At 44.2% G+C, this 20,877-nt stretch overlaps 1 protein-coding gene and 4 non-coding genes across 7 annotated transcripts in view; 1 reads left to right on the forward strand and 4 right to left on the reverse strand.

Moving 5' to 3' along the window:
* Nucleotides 1-20,877, forward strand: part of NAALADL2 (N-acetylated alpha-linked acidic dipeptidase like 2) — a 634,909-nt gene that overhangs the window by 87,923 nt on the left and 526,109 nt on the right. For 2 of the 3 annotated variants that reach the window (XM_031047101.2, XM_031047097.2), the window contains exon 1: nt 16,521-16,687. The exons of the other annotated variant lie outside the window; for it this stretch is intronic. In XM_031047101.2, the coding sequence (XP_030902961.2) occupies nt 16,645-16,687 (43 nt within the window). In that variant the 5' untranslated portion in view covers nt 16,521-16,644. Of the gene's footprint in view, nt 1-16,520; nt 16,688-20,877 lie in introns of those variants that run through there. 3 annotated transcript variants of the gene reach the window in all.
* Nucleotides 4,333-4,403, reverse strand: TRNAG-GCC (transfer RNA glycine (anticodon GCC)). Its single transcript has one exon. It is a non-coding gene; the product is annotated as a tRNA-Gly (tRNA).
* On the reverse strand, nt 7,812-7,882 carry TRNAG-GCC (transfer RNA glycine (anticodon GCC)). Its single transcript has one exon. It is a non-coding gene; the product is annotated as a tRNA-Gly (tRNA).
* On the reverse strand, nt 11,291-11,361 carry TRNAG-GCC (transfer RNA glycine (anticodon GCC)). Its single transcript has one exon. It is a non-coding gene; the product is annotated as a tRNA-Gly (tRNA).
* TRNAG-GCC (transfer RNA glycine (anticodon GCC)) lies at nt 14,771-14,841 on the reverse strand. The gene has a single exon. It is a non-coding gene; the product is annotated as a tRNA-Gly (tRNA).

A 20,877-nucleotide genomic window follows, 5' to 3' on the forward strand; every position in this document is an offset into this window, starting at 1 on the left:
AACATCTGTGAGGGAGACGGGATTGGCGCTGTCCCTTTTCTCCTTGCAATTCCACCATTGTTGAAGGTGAAATATTTGTTATTTTTTCTTGTGAAAAATGTTTGTAGTGCCGGACAGGTAGCTACTACAAGAGAAGCTGCGGACTGCTTCTTTCCTGTCATACCCTTTAAAGCACATGGTTATCAAGTTTTATAGCAAGTTTTCGTAGAGACTGGATCAGAGAGTAATCTTAGCAATTTGAACTCTGCACATTCCCAGTGCTTAGATTTCAGTTCTAGTTATGATTTGTGTTATTTATGCAATTTCACATCTAGAAAATATGCCTCATTATTCATGTTTTTGAAACATTGAAACTATATTTTTTAGGAACACACCCCACACCCACACACGCTCCTTCCCCCATGTCTTTCTGTTACATTTGTAGAATATGTAACATAATATGTCTGGGAATTTGAAGCATGTTACCAGTAAAGAATGACAGCAGATGTGTTAGCTGTTGATAATATTACTTTGCATTTATTCTGTATAATACCTAGATTCTTGAGTAGAAATGGGAGTCCTGAAAGCAATTTGGCCAGCACTAACAGGAAACATTTGCTTTTCTGAAGGCTTTTGGTTGTGAGGTTTGCAGAGTTTAAAGAACTTGTGACAATATAGAATCATAGTATCCCAAGTTAGAAGAGACATCAAGGATCATCTCTTCCAACCTTTCTTGGCAAAGTGTGATCTAAACTTGATAGTCCACCTCCCTGTCCAGATATATCTTAGAAGTGTCCAACACTGAGGAATCCTCCACTTCCCTGGGGGGATTATTCCAGTGACTGATTGTTCTCATTGTGAAAAATTTTTCTTATTAAAAGGTCTGACTATGTCTAAGACTGCAGAAGAGTGCAGTCAGAACCTCCATGGGAGCAACTTGTACCCATTAACCCCTCATCTTCCCCATGTGGCTCCTTGCAAAAAGATAGTCTCTGTCTACTTTCATATTCTCTGGGAACCCTGATCATTGTTGGGGGAGAGTGCTTTGTTTCTAATGGCATAGAGCTTAGGCTTAAGGTCATCCATGACATTGGCAGTATGATGCAGTGATCTATTTGGCATGGCTGTATGGGCAGCATAAGATCTAGCTTTTCTCTTTCATAGCCCTGATTGCTATCATAATAAAATCATATTACTGTTCATTGTCTGTTAAATACACTCCTTAGAATTGACAAACATTGTAGTTGCTGTACTGTAAATATAAAGAATAACTTTATCCTTTCTTATGGGAGTAGAACAAACCCGCTTCATTTTCACATTTGTGTCTTTCTAGAGAGAGTGACTGAATTAAGAGTTCCTCCTTCGGAAATCACTCCTTTTAAATCATTGCACACAAGTAAGCACAACCAACAGTTTTGAGAGAACAAAACCACAACCTAGCCATTTCTCACCATCAGTCATTGTTGGAAGAGGGAATATGAAAAAATCTTGAGTTTCAGTCCTTTTTGTGCTATTCCCACTTGTAGGCTTAATTTCAAAGGAAGAAGTATTTTGAGTAGTATCACTGTAATCTCTTGAATTCTTAAAAATATTTAAGAGTTAACAGAAGATGGTGTGATAAAATGCTAAAATATAAACTATAAAATACTTGAGTAGGTGCTAAAAGCCCCAGATGAGAATCTCACTCCTAAGGGAAGTGTTGGTACTCAGTGGTTTAGAAGACTTTCTGTTATCTTAGGTTTTTATTGTCTTTGGAGTTAGTAGATCTCTTTATAAGGGGGAGGACTTCACAGCATGCATTATTGAAAGTGAAACCTGATCATTATGATTTCTCCAATGTTTAGAAGTTATAGGGTATTTAAGGATTTCTGTCTTTCAAGATACGGACAGTTTGTATTTGGAGAGGGCAGAAATGCTTCAGATGTTTCTGTCTCCTCGGTTAATTACCAAATGTATCTTGCTTTGCACAGCAGAACTTCACTGATAAATAGACTTGTTTTTCTTAAATATTCCTCTAAATATAGAACAACTCAAGCTTGCTTGAATATAAAACTCAGCACTAAATCTTTGACTTTCCCAAGTTTTATGGTCAAGGAGGAGTTTCTGTATATGCATCTCTGCTGTACCCAGGAAAGGACATATGCAACCTAAGTATTGGTAACCAAATCAAACTAATAATGAATGGTGCTGTTTGTCATAATGTCTTTGAGAGCTGAAATAAAGAAAAGTCAGTGCCCAAATATTTTTCCTTCTCGTGTCTTAGGTGCATTTCATCAGCTTTGAGCTTCAGGAAGGTGGTGCAAAACTTTCATATTAGGGACTTGTTTAAAAAACAGGATTAAACATAGACCTTTTAATAAGGTCCCAGTATCTGCTCTTACATGCTTATGTCATTAACTGTACTGCTGAATACTTTCAAGAAAGGCCACTTTTGCTTGTCACTCTTAAAGGAATCACAAAGCCAGTAAAGACCATATTTATACATCTCTGTGAACACAAAAAAAAACACCTTAATTTAGTCTCTGACTTTAAATAAAGGAAACTCCTTTAGAACTAAGGTGAAAAAGACCTCCATTCACTAAATGTATGTTTCAGTTAGATCTTTCACTCATATCTTCAAGTGGAAGCTTAGTAAACTAATTCAAGATTATGTTCAGTGTTGGAAATGGAAGTTGCCAGGTGTCTGCTGTGTGACTGCAGAGATTCTCCAGGTGTCTGCTGAAGTCTTACCTCTTTTTTAACTTCTGTTTATGTGATAATTAGCTTGAGGAGTTGTCCTGGGTTGAGCACTAGCAGTAATTTTTCTCCTTAGTAGCTGGCACAGTGCTGTGTTTTTGATTTTCAGCCTGGGAGAAGTGCTGATAACACCGATGATTTTACTTGTTGCTAAGTTATGTTTAGCCTGACCAAAGACTTAGTGAGTCTCATGCTCTACAGGCAGGACACCTGACCCAAACTAGCCAAAGAGGTATTCCATACCACAGCACGTCATACCCAGAATGTAGAACTGGGGGTAGTTACCCAGAAGGGCTAGAACACTGCCAGGATCGGACTGGGTATCAGTTGGCGGGTGGTGACTGGCTGTATTCCCTTCCCTTGTTATTTCCCTTATCAATACTATTACTGGTGGTAGCAGTACTGGTTTGTGTTATACCTTAGTTACTGGACTGTTCTTATCTGAAACTGTGGCAGTTATATTCTTTTGATTCTCCTCCCCATCCCTCTGGGAGTGGAGCGAAGAATTTGATGGCAGTGAGCAAGGGCTGTGTGCCTGAATTGACAGGCTGGGCTTAAACCACAACAGTTCGTTTTGGTGCCCAGCATGGGGCATGAAGGGTTGAGATAAAGAGAGATCTGAGTGGAGTGTTTCTAATCGTATTTGTGATAAGCGTTCATTGTTTTGGATTAATAGTCACCCCTCACAATGCTGATTTGTTGGCTCTCAAAGTTGTTGCTCTTGATGTTACAGTTTCAACATTTCGTAACTTACTTGCAGCCAGTATTTGCTGTGTTAATGTTTATCAGCTTGGGGCCTTTGGCTAAGGTTCTTGTTTTGTTGTAATGTATGGTAATGACTTGTAATAGAATAAAATCATTGATCATGAAACTGATCTGGCTTGCATTCCCATTGTGGTCACCACCTCTATACTTTGGGTGGTATATAATAGAAGTGCTTAGGGATTACACATCTTTTTTCTCCTCGAGTAGTCAACCTGTGAAAGAGATGTTCCCTTACAATCCCAGACCCCTACCAGACCGTTTACAGCATCATTTGAGAGTTCTGAAGGTCTTGAATGGCCTTCAGGTATCCTTGAGACCAGCCTGCTGATTGTGCTGTGGATCTCCATGTTTGCATGCGTACAGAGTGTGTTTTACCCACGACCGTTTCACCTGGCATCAAGAGCTGAGCAGAGTCAGGTTTGGGCTTTGTCTAGGGTTAGAGGACGATGTAGGAGGACCAGGAGATTTTCCCGGAGGCGTGGCAGTTATGGCTGGGAGGGTGTGAGGGATAGTATGGGCAAGTATCTAGGTCAGTGGGCCCCTCCAGTGCTTTGGAATTTCACCACCGAACAAGTGCAAAATCTGGAAAAAATAGCAAAACTCTTGAATGAGGTGTGTTGTCATTCTGGTGACGCCAGAGAGGGACAAATCAGGGCAACGTTCTGGGGCTTGGCCTATGCTTACAGAGCCCTGTTCAACACTGTCCAGCACCTTCAAAAGGAAAGAAGTGTCCCTGGATCTGATGGCGGCGCAGCTACTCCAGCTCCAAACACCGCACTGCAGCAGCTACTAAGAAGGAGAAAAATGGCTGCTACTGCTGAACCCAGGACAGCATAAAAGAAAGAAATGCTTTGCATTGGCCGGGAATTGAACCCGGGCCTCCCGCGTGGCAGGCGAGAATTCTACCACTGAACCACCAATGCTCCTGCTGGCACCTGAGTTGCCCGTGCTCAGCTGGATGTTCAAAGGCAGGGTCTCCTTTACGCGTCATGCAGCCGATGCTACATGGAGTAAGTGGGCTGCACTAATTACACAAGAAGCTCGAATAGGAAATCCTAGTCATCCAGCCATTCTAGAAGTCATCATGGACTGGCCAGAGGGCACCTGACCCAAACTAGCCAAAGAGATATTCCATACGACAAGCACGTCATGCCCAGAACGTAGAACTGGTGGCAGTTACCTGGAAAGGGTAGATCACTGCCGGTGTTGCGCTGCGTATCAGTCTGTAGGTGGTGACCGGTTGCATTCTCTTCCCTTATTTCACTTATCATTATTATTACTGGTGGTAGCAGTACTGGTTTGTATTTTACCTTAGTTACTGGACTGTTCTTATCTCAACCGGTGACAGTTACATTCTTTTGATTCTCCTCCCCATCCCTCTGGGAATCAGGGGAAGAAGGGAGGGGAGTGAGTAGGGCTGCGTAGCTGAATTAACAGGCTGGACTTAAACCACGACAGTTTGTTTTGGTGCCCGACGTGGGGCATGAAGGGTTGAGATAAAGAGAGATCTGAGTGGAGTGTTTCTAATCGTATTTGTGATAAGCGTTCATTGTTTTGGATTAATAGTCACCCCTCACAATGCTGATTTATTGACTCTCAAAGTTGTTGCTCTTGATGTCACAGTTTCAGCAAATCACAGAATCTCAGAATTCCAAGGGTCGGAAGAGACCTCGAAAGATCATCTAGTCCAAGCCCCCTACAAGAGCAGGGTAACCTAGAGTACATCTAGGAGCCATACTACCTAGAGTACCTAGGAACTTGTCCAGGCGGGCCTTGAATATCTCCAATGTAGGAGACTCCACAAGTCCCCTGGGCAACCTGTTCCAGTGCTCTGTCAGTCTTACAGTAAAGAAGTTCTTCCTGATGTTAACGTGGAACCTCCTATGCTCAGTTTACACCCATTGGGCCTTGTCCTATCATTGGATATCACTGAAAAAAACCCTAGCTCCTTCATCGTGACACCCACCCTTTACATATTTGTAAACACTGATGAGGTCACCCCTCAGTCTCCTGGAGCTAAAGAGACCCAGCTCCCTCAGCCTCTCCTCATAAGGGAGGTGTTCCACTCCCTTCCTTCATCATCTCTGTGGCTCTGCGCTGGACTCTTTCAAGCAATTGCCTGTCCTTCTTGAACTGAGGGGCCCAGAACTGGACGCAATATTGCAGATGCGGCCTCACCAAGGCAGAGTAGAGGGGGAGGAGAACCTCTCTTGCCCTACTAACCACACCCTTTCTAATGCACCCTAGGATGCCATTTGCCTTCTTGGCCACAAGGGCACATTGCTGGCTCATGGTCATCCTCCTATCCACCAGGACCCCCAGGTCCCTTTCCTCTTCACTCCTTTCCAGCAGGTCAACCCCCAGCGTGTACTGGTACATGGGGTTGTTCTTCCCCAGATGCAAGACTCTACGCTTGCCCTTGTTGAATTTCATCAAGTTTCTTCCCTCCCAACTCTCCAGCCTGTCCAGGTCTCGCTGAATGGCAACACAGCCTTCTGGTGTGTCAGCCGCTCCTCCCAGTTTAGTGTCATCAGCGAACTTGCTGAGGGTACACTCGGTTCCCTCATCCTTGTCGTTGATGAAAATATTAAACGGCACTGGTCCCAGCACCGACCCCTGAGGGACTCCACTGGTCACAGACCTCCAGCTAGATCGTGCCCCACTGACCACAACTCTCTGCCTTCTTCCTTTCAACCAGTTCTTGATCCACCTCACTACCTGATCATCAAGCCCACACTTCCTTAGCTTATTTATGAGGAAGCTGTGGGAGACAGTGCCAAATGCCTTACTGAAATCAAGAAAAAACACATCTACTACCACTTTACCGTCACCCTCCACCTATTTACTTCCTCACAGAAGGCTGTAAGGTTGGTCTAACATGACTTCCCCTTGGTAAAACCATGTTGGCTGTTCTTAATAACCCCCTTATCCTTGATATGTCTAGAGATGGCATCAAGACTAAGTTGTTCCATCACCTTTCCGGGGATAGAGGTAAGGCTGACCGGTCTGTAATTACCCGGGTCCTCCTTCTTGCCCTTCTTATAGACTGGCGTGACATTTGCCATCCTCCAGTCCTCAGGCACCTCTCCTGTTTCCCACAACTTACCAAAGATGATGGAGAGAGGCCTAGCAATGACCTCTGCCAGCTCCCTCAGCACCTGTGGGTGTATTCCATCCAGAGCCGTGGATTTATAGATGTCCAGATTGCATAGGTGATCCCTATCCCAATCCTCATCTATCAAAGCAAACTCCTCCTTTGTCCTGACTCCTTCTGGGGCTACAGGAATCTGGGGCCCCTGGGGAGAGTCTGCAGGAGTAAAGAGAGAGGCAAAGAAAGCATTCAGCACTTCTGCCTTCTTTGTATCCTCTGTTTCCAGGGCACCCACCTCGTTCAGCAGTGGGCCTATATAGCCTCTTGTGTTAGTTTTATTTGCTATGTAATTGAAGAAGCCATTTCTATTGTCCTTAATCAGACGAGCAAGATTAAGTTCCAAGGAGGCCTTAGCTGTCCTAATTGCCTCCCTACATCCTCTAACAATAGTCCTATATTCCTCCCAGGTGGCCAGCCCCTCATTCCATAATCCATAGATTCTATTTTTCCACATGAGTTTGCCCAGCAGTTCCTTGTTTAACCATGCTGGTCTCCTAGCTCCCTTACTCGATTTCCTACCAATCGGGACACTGTGATCCTGAGCTGGGAAGAAGTGGTCCTTGAGTACTGACCAACTATCTTGAGCCCCTTTACCACCTAGTACCCTTTCCCACGAGAGTTCCTTAGCAGTTGTTTGAAGAGGACAAAGTTGGCCCTTCTAAAATCCAGAACTGTTGGCCTTGCTAGGTATCCTGTTCTTCCCACACAGGATCCTAAACTCCACCTTCTCATGGTCACTGCAGCCAAGGCTGCCATTGACCATCACCACTTCAACCAGACCCTCCTTGTTGGCAAGTACTAAATCTACTTACAGCCAGTATTTGCCGTGTTAGTGTTTATCGGCTGGGGGCCTTGGGCTATGGTTCTTGTTTCATTTTAGTGTATGGTAATGACTAAAAAAGTGCAAAATCTGGAAAAAATAGCAAAACTCTTGAATGAGGTGTGTTGTCATTCTGGTGGCGCCAGAGAGGGACAAATCAGGGCAACGTTCTGGGGCTTGGCCTATGCTTACAGAGCCCTGTTCAACACTGTCCAGCACCTTCAAAAGGAAAGAAGTGTCCCTGGATCTGATGGCGGCGCAGCTACTCCAGCTCCAAACACCGCACTGCAGCAGCTACTAAGAAGGAGAAAAATGGCTGCTACTGCTGAACCCAGGACAGCATAAAAGAAAGAAATGCTTTGCATTGGCCGGGAATTGAACCCGGGCCTCCCGCGTGGCAGGCGAGAATTCTACCACTGAACCACCAATGCTCCTGCTGGCACCTGAGTTGCCCGTGCTCAGCTGGATGTTCAAAGGCAGGGTCTCCTTTACGCGTCATGCAGCCGATGCTACATGGAGTAAGTGGGCTGCACTAATTACACAAGAAGCTCGAATAGGAAATCCTAGTCATCCAGCCATTCTAGAAGTCATCATGGACTGGCCAGAGGGCACCTGACCCAAACTAGCCAAAGAGATATTCCATACGACAAGCACGTCATGCCCAGAACGTAGAACTGGTGGCAGTTACCTGGAAAGGGTAGATCACTGCCGGTGTTGCGCTGCGTATCAGTCTGTAGGTGGTGACCGGTTGCATTCTCTTCCCTTATTTCACTTATCATTATTATTACTGGTGGTAGCAGTACTGGTTTGTATTTTACCTTAGTTACTGGACTGTTCTTATCTCAACCGGTGACAGTTACATTCTTTTGATTCTCCTCCCCATCCCTCTGGGAATCAGGGGAAGAAGGGAGGGGAGTGAGTAGGGCTGCGTAGCTGAATTAACAGGCTGGACTTAAACCACGACAGTTTGTTTTGGTGCCCGACGTGGGGCATGAAGGGTTGAGATAAAGAGAGATCTGAGTGGAGTGTTTCTAATCGTATTTGTGATAAGCGTTCATTGTTTTGGATTAATAGTCACCCCTCACAATGCTGATTTATTGACTCTCAAAGTTGTTGCTCTTGATGTCACAGTTTCAGCAAATCACAGAATCTCAGAATTCCAAGGGTCGGAAGAGACCTCGAAAGATCATCTAGTCCAAGCCCCCTACAAGAGCAGGGTAACCTAGAGTACATCTAGGAGCCATACTACCTAGAGTACCTAGGAACTTGTCCAGGCGGGCCTTGAATATCTCCAATGTAGGAGACTCCACAAGTCCCCTGGGCAACCTGTTCCAGTGCTCTGTCAGTCTTACAGTAAAGAAGTTCTTCCTGATGTTAACGTGGAACCTCCTATGCTCAGTTTACACCCATTGGGCCTTGTCCTATCATTGGATATCACTGAAAAAAACCCTAGCTCCTTCATCGTGACACCCACCCTTTACATATTTGTAAACACTGATGAGGTCACCCCTCAGTCTCCTGGAGCTAAAGAGACCCAGCTCCCTCAGCCTCTCCTCATAAGGGAGGTGTTCCACTCCCTTCCTTCATCATCTCTGTGGCTCTGCGCTGGACTCTTTCAAGCAATTGCCTGTCTTTCTTGAACTGAGGGGCCCAGAACTGGACGCAATATTGCAGATGCGGCCTCACCAAGGCAGAGTAGAGGGGGAGGAGAACCTCTCTTGCCCTACTAACCACACCCTTTCTAATGCACCCTAGGATGCCATTTGCCTTCTTGGCCACAAGGGCACATTGCTGGCTCATGGTCATCCTCCTATCCACCAGGACCCCCAGGTCCCTTTCCTCTTCACTCCTTTCCAGCAGGTCAACCCCCAGCGTGTACTGGTACATGGGGTTGTTCTTCCCCAGATGCAAGACTCTACGCTTGCCCTTGTTGAATTTCATCAAGTTTCTTCCCTCCCAACTCTCCAGCCTGTCCAGGTCTCGCTGAATGGCAACACAGCCTTCTGGTGTGTCAGCCGCTCCTCCCAGTTTAGTGTCATCAGCGAACTTGCTGAGGGTACACTCGGTTCCCTCATCCTTGTCGTTGATGAAAATATTAAACGGCACTGGTCCCAGCACCGACCCCTGAGGGACTCCACTGGTCACAGACCTCCAGCTAGATCGTGCCCCACTGACCACAACTCTCTGCCTTCTTCCTTTCAACCAGTTCTTGATCCACCTCATTACCTGATCATCAAGCCCACACTTCCTTAGCTTATTTATGAGGAAGCTGTGGGAGACAGTGCCAAATGCCTTACTGAAATCAAGAAAAAACACATCTACTACCACTGTACCGTCACCCTCCACCTATTTACTTCCTCACAGAAGGCTGTAAGGTTGGTCTAACATGACTTCCCCTTGGTAAAACCATGTTGGCTGTTCTTAATAACCCCCTTATCCTTGATATGTCTAGAGATGGCATCAAGACTAAGTTGTTCCATCACCTTTCCGGGGATAGAGGTAAGGCTGACCGGTCTGTAATTACCCGGGTCCTCCTTCTTGCCCTTCTTATAGACTGGCGTGACATTTGCCATCCTCCAGTCCTCAGGCACCTCTCCTGTTTCCCACAACTTACCAAAGATGATGGAGAGAGGCCTAGCAATGACCTCTGCCAGCTCCCTCAGCACCTGTGGGTGTATTCCATCCAGAGCCGTGGATTTATAGATGTCCAGATTGCATAGGTGATCCCTATCCCAATCCTCATCTATCAAAGCAAACTCCTCCTTTGTCCTGACTCCTTCTGGGGCTACAGGAATCTGGGGCCCCTGGGGAGAGTCTGCAGGAGTAAAGAGAGAGGCAAAGAAAGCATTCAGCACTTCTGCCTTCTTTGTATCCTCTGTTTCCAGGGCACCCACCTCGTTCAGCAGTGGGCCTATATAGCCTCTTGTGTTAGTTTTATTTGCTATGTAATTGAAGAAGCCATTTCTATTGTCCTTAATCAGACGAGCAAGATTAAGTTCCAAGGAGGCCTTAGCTGTCCTAATTGCCTCCCTACATCCTCTAACAATAGTCCTATATTCCTCCCAGGTGGCCAGCCCCTCATTCCATAATCCATAGATTCTATTTTTCCACATGAGTTTGCCCAGCAGTTCCTTGTTTAACCATGCTGGTCTCCTAGCTCCCTTACTCGATTTCCTACCAATCGGGACACTGTGATCCTGAGCTGGGAAGAAGTGGTCCTTGAGTACTGACCAACTATCTTGAGCCCCTTTACCACCTAGTACCCTTTCCCACGAGAGTTCCTTAGCAGTTGTTTGAAGAGGACAAAGTTGGCCCTTCTAAAATCCAGAACTGTTGGCCTTGCTAGGTATCCTGTTCTTCCCACACAGGATCCTAAACTCCACCTTCTCATGGTCACTGCAGCCAAGGCTGCCATTGACCATCACCACTTCAACCAGACCCTCCTTGTTGGCAAGTACTAAATCTACTTACAGCCAGTATTTGCCGTGTTAGTGTTTATCGGCTGGGGGCCTTGGGCTATGGTTCTTGTTTCATTTTAGTGTATGGTAATGACTAAAAAAGTGCAAAATCTGGAAAAAATAGCAAAACTCTTGAATGAGGTGTGTTGTCATTCTGGTGGCGCCAGAGAGGGACAAATCAGGGCAACGTTCTGGGGCTTGGCCTATGCTTACAGAGCCCTGTTCAACACTGTCCAGCACCTTCAAAAGGAAAGAAGTGTCCCTGGATCTGATGGCGGCGCAGCTACTCCAGCTCCAAACACCGCACTGCAGCAGCTACTAAGAAGGAGAAAAATGGCTGCTACTGCTGAACCCAGGACAGCATAAAAGAAAGAAATGCTTTGCATTGGCCGGGAATTGAACCCGGGCCTCCCGCGTGGCAGGCGAGAATTCTACCACTGAACCACCAATGCTCCTGCTGGCACCTGAGTTGCCCGTGCTCAGCTGGATGTTCAAAGGCAGGGTCTCCTTTACGCGTCATGCAGCCGATGCTACATGGAGTAAGTGGGCTGCACTAATTACACAAGAAGCTCGAATAGGAAATCCTAGTCATCCAGCCATTCTAGAAGTCATCATGGACTGGCCAGAGGGCACCTGACCCAAACTAGCCAAAGAGATATTCCATACGACAAGCACGTCATGCCCAGAACGTAGAACTGGTGGCAGTTACCTGGAAAGGGTAGATCACTGCCGGTGTTGCGCTGCGTATCAGTCTGTAGGTGGTGACCGGTTGCATTCTCTTCCCTTATTTCACTTATCATTATTATTACTGGTGGTAGCAGTACTGGTTTGTATTTTACCTTAGTTACTGGACTGTTCTTATCTCAACCGGTGACAGTTACATTCTTTTGATTCTCCTCCCCATCCCTCTGGGAATCAGGGGAAGAAGGGAGGGGAGTGAGTAGGGCTGCGTAGCTGAATTAACAGGCTGGACTTAAACCACGACAGTTTGTTTTGGTGCCCGACGTGGGGCATGAAGGGTTGAGATAAAGAGAGATCTGAGTGGAGTGTTTCTAATCGTATTTGTGATAAGCGTTCATTGTTTTGGATTAATAGTCACCCCTCACAATGCTGATTTATTGACTCTCAAAGTTGTTGCTCTTGATGTCACAGTTTCAGCAAATCACAGAATCTCAGAATTCCAAGGGTCGGAAGAGACCTCGAAAGATCATCTAGTCCAAGCCCCCTACAAGAGCAGGGTAACCTAGAGTACATCTAGGAGCCATACTACCTAGAGTACCTAGGAACTTGTCCAGGCGGGCCTTGAATATCTCCAATGTAGGAGACTCCACAAGTCCCCTGGGCAACCTGTTCCAGTGCTCTGTCAGTCTTACAGTAAAGAAGTTCTTCCTGATGTTAACGTGGAACCTCCTATGCTCAGTTTACACCCATTGGGCCTTGTCCTATCATTGGATATCACTGAAAAAAACCCTAGCTCCTTCATCGTGACACCCACCCTTTACATATTTGTAAACACTGATGAGGTCACCCCTCAGTCTCCTGGAGCTAAAGAGACCCAGCTCCCTCAGCCTCTCCTCATAAGGGAGGTGTTCCACTCCCTTCCTTCATCATCTCTGTGGCTCTGCGCTGGACTCTTTCAAGCAATTGCCTGTCCTTCTTGAACTGAGGGGCCCAGAACTGGACGCAATATTGCAGATGCGGCCTCACCAAGGCAGAGTAGAGGGGGAGGAGAACCTCTCTTGCCCTACTAACCACACCCTTTCTAATGCACCCTAGGATGCCATTTGCCTTCTTGGCCACAAGGGCACATTGCTGGCTCATGGTCATCCTCCTATCCACCAGGACCCCCAGGTCCCTTTCCTCTTCACTCCTTTCCAGCAGGTCAACCCCCAGCGTGTACTGGTACATGGGGTTGTTCTTCCCCAGATGCAAGACTCTACGCTTGCCCTTGTTGAATTTCATCAAGTTTCTTCCCTCCCAACTCTCCAGCCTGTCCAGGTCTCGCTGAATGGCAACACAGCCTTCTGGTGTGTCAGCCGCTCCTCCCAGTTTAGTGTCATCAGCGAACTTGCTGAGGGTACACTCGGTTCCCTCATCCTTGTCGTTGATGAAAATATTAAACGGCACTGGTCCCAGCACCGACCCCTGAGGGACTCCACTGGTCACAGACCTCCAGCTAGATCGTGCCCCACTGACCACAACTCTCTGCCTTCTTCCTTTCAACCAGTTCTTGATCCACCTCACTACCTGATCATCAAGCCCACACTTCCTTAGCTTATTTATGAGGAAGCTGTGGGAGACAGTGCCAAATGCCTTACTGAAATCAAGAAAAAACACATCTACTACCACTTTACCGTCACCCTCCACCTATTTACTTCCTCACAGAAGGCTGTAAGGTTGGTCTAACATGACTTCCCCTTGGTAAAACCATGTTGGCTGTTCTTAATAACCCCCTTATCCTTGATATGTCTAGAGATGGCATCAAGACTAAGTTGTTCCATCACCTTTCCGGGGATAGAGGTAAGGCTGACCGGTCTGTAATTACCCGGGTCCTCCTTCTTGCCCTTCTTATAGACTGGCGTGACATTTGCCATCCTCCAGTCCTCAGGCACCTCTCCTGTTTCCCACAACTTACCAAAGATGATGGAGAGAGGCCTAGCAATGACCTCTGCCAGCTCCCTCAGCACCTGTGGGTGTATTCCATCCAGAGCCGTGGATTTATAGATGTCCAGATTGCATAGGTGATCCCTATCCCAATCCTCATCTATCAAAGCAAACTCCTCCTTTGTCCTGACTCCTTCTGGGGCTACAGGAATCTGGGGCCCCTGGGGAGAGTCTGCAGGAGTAAAGAGAGAGGCAAAGAAAGCATTCAGCACTTCTGCCTTCTTTGTATCCTCTGTTTCCAGGGCACCCACCTCGTTCAGCAGTGGGCCTATATAGCCTCTTGTGTTAGTTTTATTTGCTATGTAATTGAAGAAGCCATTTCTATTGTCCTTAATCAGACGAGCAAGATTAAGTTCCAAGGAGGCCTTAGCTGTCCTAATTGCCTCCCTACATCCTCTAACAATAGTCCTATATTCCTCCCAGGTGGCCAGCCCCTCATTCCATAATCCATAGATTCTATTTTTCCACATGAGTTTGCCCAGCAGTTCCTTGTTTAACCATGCTGGTCTCCTAGCTCCCTTACTCGATTTCCTACCAATCGGGACACTGTGATCCTGAGCTGGGAAGAAGTGGTCCTTGAGTACTGACCAACTATCTTGAGCCCCTTTACCACCTAGTACCCTTTCCCACGAGAGTTCCCTTAGCAGTTGTTTGAAGAGGACAAAGTTGGCCCTTCTAAAATCCAGAACTGTTGGCCTTGCTAGGTATCCTGTTCTTCCCACACAGGATCCTAAACTCCACCTTCTCATGGTCACTGCAGCCAAGGCTGCCATTGACCATCACCACTTCAACCAGACCCTCCTTGTTGGCAAGTACTAAATCTACTTACAGCCAGTATTTGCCGTGTTAGTGTTTATCGGCTGGGGGCCTTGGGCTATGGTTCTTGTTTCATTTTAGTGTATGGTAATGACTAAAAAAGTGCAAAATCTGGAAAAAATAGCAAAACTCTTGAATGAGGTGTGTTGTCATTCTGGTGACGCCAGAGAGGGACAAATCAGGGCAACGTTCTGGGGCTTGGCCTATGCTTACAGAGCCCTGTTCAACACTGTCCAGCACCTTCAAAAGGAAAGAAGTGTCCCTGGATCTGATGGCGGCGCAGCTACTCCAGCTCCAAACACCGCACTGCAGCAGCTACTAAGAAGGAGAAAAATGGCTGCTACTGCTGAACCCAGGACAGCATAAAAGAAAGAAATGCTTTGCATTGGCCGGGAATTGAACCCGGGCCTCCCGCGTGGCAGGCGAGAATTCTACCACTGAACCACCAATGCTCCTGCTGGCACCTGAGTTGCCCGTGCTCAGCTGGATGTTCAAAGGCAGGGTCTCCTTTACGCGTCATGCAGCCGATGCTACATGGAGTAAGTGGGCTGCACTAATTACACAAGAAGCTCGAATAGGAAATCCTAGTCATCCAGCCATTCTAGAAGTCATCATGGACTGGCCAGAGGGCACCTGACCCAAACTAGCCAAAGAGATATTCCATACGACAAGCACGTCATGCCCAGAACGTAGAACTGGTGGCAGTTACCTGGAAAGGGTAGATCACTGCCGGTGTTGCGCTGCGTATCAGTCTGTAGGTGGTGACCGGTTGCATTCTCTTCCCTTATTTCACTTATCATTATTATTACTGGTGGTAGCAGTACTGGTTTGTATTTTACCTTAGTTACTGGACTGTTCTTATCTCAACTGGTGACAGTTACATTCTTTTGATTCTCCTTCGGATCCCTCCGCGAGTGGTGGGAGGAATTTGGCGGAAGTGAGCAGGGTAGCGTAGCTGCATTGACAGGTTGGGCTTAAACCATGGCAGGAATGTTTGTGGGGGCATTCTGAAATAATTGTTTTGTTTGAGTTAGCATACTTTATTTGAGAAATTCTTCTTTAAGGGTATGTTTTATTTAGCCTGAATTACCTTGATAAATCGTCTTAAGTTCATTGCCCTCCCTATGTTGCCATTTTAATAAAGAATTATTTCAGTTTAAAATAGGGAAGAACAAGATAATAAATTTTAGATTTTAAAATAACCTTATTTTTACTGGATTAAAAAAAAATCTGGCACCATTGATTGGATCATTTTATTTTTAATCCTTACAGGGGTTTACATTGTGAGAGCTTCTTACCTATTTTAATTGTCACTGTTTGTTTCTTAAAAATAGTGCTGTGAATTTTCTTTGATTTTTGCCAATGGCAGTTGCAAATGTAAATCTTAAAATAAATCTAGCTTTGTAGGCAGAGATAGGTGTGGTTGTTCAACAAATTGATCACAAATGTATCAGGCACCTGTTATTTGATTTCCACAGTAGAAAAGAGGAAATATTTCCTTAGAACTCAGCTTGAAGTTTGCCTGGATAAGTTTATAGTAAAAGTGTGTCCTTCTTCTGGAGGAGGTGGAAAAGCAAAATAAGCTTTTGTTTAGAAGCCCTTTCTGTTACAGAGTTAAAACAATCTCAATATTACAGTGTTAAAGTAAAGCATTTTCTTAGATATAATCTTATTGATAGATCGAGTAAGGGTGTTTCTAATTTTTAGGTTTTGGGCTCTTTGCAAAGCTTTTGCCAGGGGGCACTGCACCTGTGCAATCATCTTCCATGGTGGAGAGCTGTGGCTGCCATGTTCCCATCACACTGAGATTGGCGTGATGTTTATCATATAGTTTTCATATGAAATGTAAATTCAAGGGATCTTTAAAACCAGTTGCAAACTTTCTGCAGGCTTTGGCATCTTGACTAAAACACCTGCTGCGAAAGAGAAATACTCTTCAGATTGTTGTCTGTGTGAAAGTGAAAGGAAAGGGTGGGGAGCAAGTAAGTGGGAGAGTCCAAGAGGAGACAAAGCAGCCTTGCCTGAAGCACATGTTAATCAAAGGAGATCAAAGGATATGATGTCAGTTTATAGAGAAACAGGTCAGGCAAGTCCAGGTAGCTCAGGAAGCAGGATACTATTTATTCACAGAAGAAAGTCGGGTATATGGTTACTGTGCTACAATTGGAAGTCAGGAGGTCAACACTTGCACAGCAACCAACTGAACTTGATAACACAGCTTGGATCCTTACAGGGGAGTTTATTGTTTTCTCAAAATGGGAGAGAATGAACCCACTGTACCGAGTCCATCCCAACAAGGTAAGCACACGCAACCTGTGAAATGCTGTCCTTTGTGGAGGCTTGAGGTATTGTTAGTTTCTCATGTATAAGCTTGTTTAGCTGTCGGCTGTTGCGGTGTGTGCTGCATGTCTGCACGAGGGAATGTGTTCTTACATGTGTTTTGGAGAAAACAGGAAATCCTCATCTCTCATCTCTCATCTCTGCAACATCCTGCTCTTAAAAAAACACTGCATAAATTTAAGAGAGTAAGGGAAGGTCTGATAAGGTTGTGTAAGCAGTTGGCTTTTTATTGTCAACAAAGGTTGCTTTAAACTGAAGGTGAGCTGTGGATGTTGAGGTCACTGTTCTGTAGCTTAGTTCAATTTTCTGCAAGTACTTTTTGGATAGGAAATGCTTTGCACAACTGCTTTGCACAAATTGAGTTGCATGTGAGCAGGGCATGGCAAATGCATAAAGATGAAGGATATTCTTACCGTTTTGCTTTCTTGGCTTATTTCAGGTTGTTGCCTTTTTTTTTTTTTTTTTTTTTTCCCTTCTGTGGGCTGTGCTAAGTTAGCACCAAAACATGCACGCAAAACAACCTTTGTAAGCACTTGTGTGACTGTTAGAACACAGTATTCTGTCCTAGGTGTTGTACATTTTCAGTAGAAGCCTGAGCACAACAGTTCATAAATCTTTATTGGTCCTTCTTTTGCAACATTAATGTCAAGTTTTGGTTTTAGAAAGAATGTTTTCCCAGTAGCTCTTTTTCTTTCAACAAACAATCTTAATGTCCCAGGAAATATTATCTTCCTGAGGAACTACTCCATTATGTTATCTTCTTAACATTCAGTGTTTTTTTAACCCTGATATGCAACCCATGCTTTTCTTTTGCTTGACTTTACCAGTTTACTCCTTGCTGGTATGCAAAGCATGAGAAAGAGGCCAGGAAGAAAGTTTAGTGTCTGCTTTGTATTTTGCAAGAAACCACAAGCTATTCTAAAATTTGCAAATGATTTTCCAAGAGCTAACATGGTAACTTTTATAATCAATGTGAAGATATGCTACTATTTTTTCCCTTGAAGTTATTCTTTATTTACATGCATGCATGTTATACTGGAGTTCAAATACATGTCAGACCTATGTTAGTTGGGAATAAGTCCGTAAAATGCCAGAGGAGACTGAGAAGATTTTGTTCACCACAAACTTTTATTTCAGTGCTTTTTTTCCTTCTTTTTTTGGTGTGTGTCAGTAAGTACGTGCATACTGCAGCAAACACACAATAGCAAATTAAATTTTCATCCAGATTTTACTTTTGAAAAAAATAATTCAGTAATGTTCAGTAGTGTTTGGGTCTAAACACCGTTTCTGGGATGGTAATGAAAGAACTGGTGTTGTTTATTTCTTCATTCAGGATCTGACTTGAGATAACAGGGCTATGTGGTTCAGAAATATATCCAGACTAATTCTTATCTTAGTTTTTGTATTTTAAAGGGGGAGCTATTTCATTGCTATTAATAAAATTATATTGATAAAAGTGATGTGAAATGTTTTCAGGCCCAATATATTTTATACAGGTCGTTTGGTAACCGCAGTTGTGATTCTGACTTAATTTGTGCCTTTTCTTCATTAGTTTAAGTTAGCTTAGTCAAAGAGATTGCTCTTCATTTTCATTAATGGAAATGGGACAAGAATTATGTCTGCAGAGTAAATAAAAATGTTTCGTGTGTACACACATGCAAACACACACATACATCCCCAGTGTAATTTTTTTCTGTTGCCATCAGTCTGATGTACTGGGTTATTTCCATGTGTGTTTTTAGAAACTGTCCAAAATAATTGGTGATTCAACTGATATTTTTTTTTAAGGGAAAAAGGTGGAAAAATTAACATAACTCAAGATACCTGTCAAAATCACTGCTAGTGAGACAACCTGCATTTCTTTTCATTTTATTTATTTTTAGAGAACTTTGCACTTGTATGAATTACTAAAGGTGCCAGATTGACAGCCCTGGAGGCTGACTTCACTTATTCATTAGCAAAAGCGATACCACCTGGGCAGCAGGTGCACAAACCTACTTGCTGTGTGTGCTATAAGCGTGTCTCAGTTTTGCTGGGGAAATAAAACCCCTCTCTTTCTGAGGATCCAGAGGTTTCAGTCCTGTTCAGTCCTTGCTCTTCCCTGCAGCATTTTCTTCTAATGGTTTTGTGATGATTGGGTTTGTGTGCTAAAGAGACCTTTATTTGATTTTACCAAACAGCCGTCAGATGGTGAAGAAGGCTTGGGGCTTACATAAGTCAGTAATTCTCACCATCTGGTCAATCAGTAAATGTAAGGTCACTCTGCTGTTACAGCATTTCTGTTTTGCACCAAGTACAGTAAGCACAGAGAATAAATTAGCTCTTGATTCTGTTCTGTTGTTATTCTGCTATTTCTGCAAATGCTTCAGACCTCCATTTCTGCAGAGGCTTGCAGCCTGGGTGTGACAACTGAAAAGAACAAAGCCCAGAACAATAGGTCTTTGACTGCCAGCCATAAATTGATTCCTCATTCAATCAAGCACTCTTAGAGCCCTTCAAAAATGCACTGCAACTAACTGAGAATACCTTGTGTTTTGGTGGTGTTTTTTTGGGTTTTTTGCCTTGTTGCTGTGCTTTTTGCTTTTAGATTCAAGAGCTATTCCTTCATATGAGTTGTCATTTTCAATCTTTCTGTGAACTAAGTGCTGTTTACTGCCCCCCAAGATGTAATTTAATGTAAATATTAATTTTATAACACTGTATATAAGTTGTAATTGATTTTACACTGTAATGTGTTGTTAGGTAATCATAGTAGTTTTGCTCATGTGCTAAGTGTGTGTAATCCATGCTTGCCTCTCTGGCCCACAGAGGACAGTTAAATTGACAAGTTCAAGTTAAAGCAGCTTGTTCTTTCAGTTCTCAGGAGGCACAGTAAGTGAGCAGGAATGAGAGGAGTTGTATGACCGTTACTAATACACCATCCTGAAAAACTTGTTGTTTTGTTTTGTTTTTGTCAGAGCTCCCTTATGTGCTGTTTATTAGCATATCTAAGGCATTTCTAGAAATGGTTTAATTATATCTATCAGTAATACAAACGTATGATTAAATAAGCATAATAATTCTTAAAATAATTTCCAGCAAGTTCCGCTCCCTTCCGTAATTAATTTGGGCTTTGGATCAGCTCTGAAGCATGTGTTCCTTAGGGTTTGTTCTTGTGTTCTGATGTTGATTTTTAGATCAATATATATGTAGTCTCATGAAACATTTACAGACTGGGTCTAAAGGAAACAACTACTAGTTTTTGGTGAAAAAGATGGTAGGAAAATATCGAGAGCCTACATAAAGAACATGGCATACTTGCATGGGGGTGGGGGGGGACGGGATGGTGTGGGCAGTGGGAATTAAAAAGGGAATGTCTTAGAAAGCGAATTTAAAATGTTGTCCCTTCAGTCTCAAGTTCCCCTTTTTGTAATGAGAGGGCTTCTTGGCCACCAGGTCTGCACTGCTTGCTAGGCTCTGAAGAATGGTGGCTTTTTATGGTTGGTTTTTTTTTTTTTTTTTGTTTTTGTTTTGTTTTGTTTTTTGAGCAGGACTCTGAATAATGCTAATGAATGCTGTAATCAGCTGCAGTTATTAGCTGTGGTTTTCTCTAAGAAGATGTGGTGGCTCTGAAGAACCACTGTAAAAGCACTTCCTCCCCCTTTGTGTTTGATGACCTCATTTCTCAGAATTGCACCCTCCTTCCCCCCCCCCGCCCCCCTGCCACCCCATTTGGTGTTAGCAGAATACCTTTGGGTCCCTTCTTAACTCTTTTTGAATTATAATAGTGAGGGTTTCCTCATTTCTTATGCAGATTGGCTCTATTCCCCAACCAGGTACAGTAACAATAGGTAATTTAAAATAATTCATTTTATTGCTGCCTCCTGTAGATTTTTGACTTCCATTTCAAAGTCTGAATCTAGAGAGCTGGAGAAGTATGTTCTGATCACTATCCTGGTGCTGTGAAGAATATGAGATTCAAATAGTCCCGCAGAGCCATCAGCAGCTGGATCGGCACAGAACACTCTTTTGACTTCAGCTGAAGCTATTTGAACGTTTCCAGGGAGCTTTTAACTCTTTTATCACAAATATACCTTTTTTTTAAAAAAAAAAGGAGAAGAATCTTTCATTTCCAAGTTTATGTGTGCTTATGAATAAGGATTTGGGGT

The sequence above is a fragment of the Melopsittacus undulatus genome, chromosome 6 (assembly GCF_012275295.1).
Source record: "Melopsittacus undulatus isolate bMelUnd1 chromosome 6, bMelUnd1.mat.Z, whole genome shotgun sequence".
In the NCBI taxonomy this organism is placed as follows: domain Eukaryota; kingdom Metazoa; phylum Chordata; class Aves; order Psittaciformes; family Psittaculidae; genus Melopsittacus; species Melopsittacus undulatus.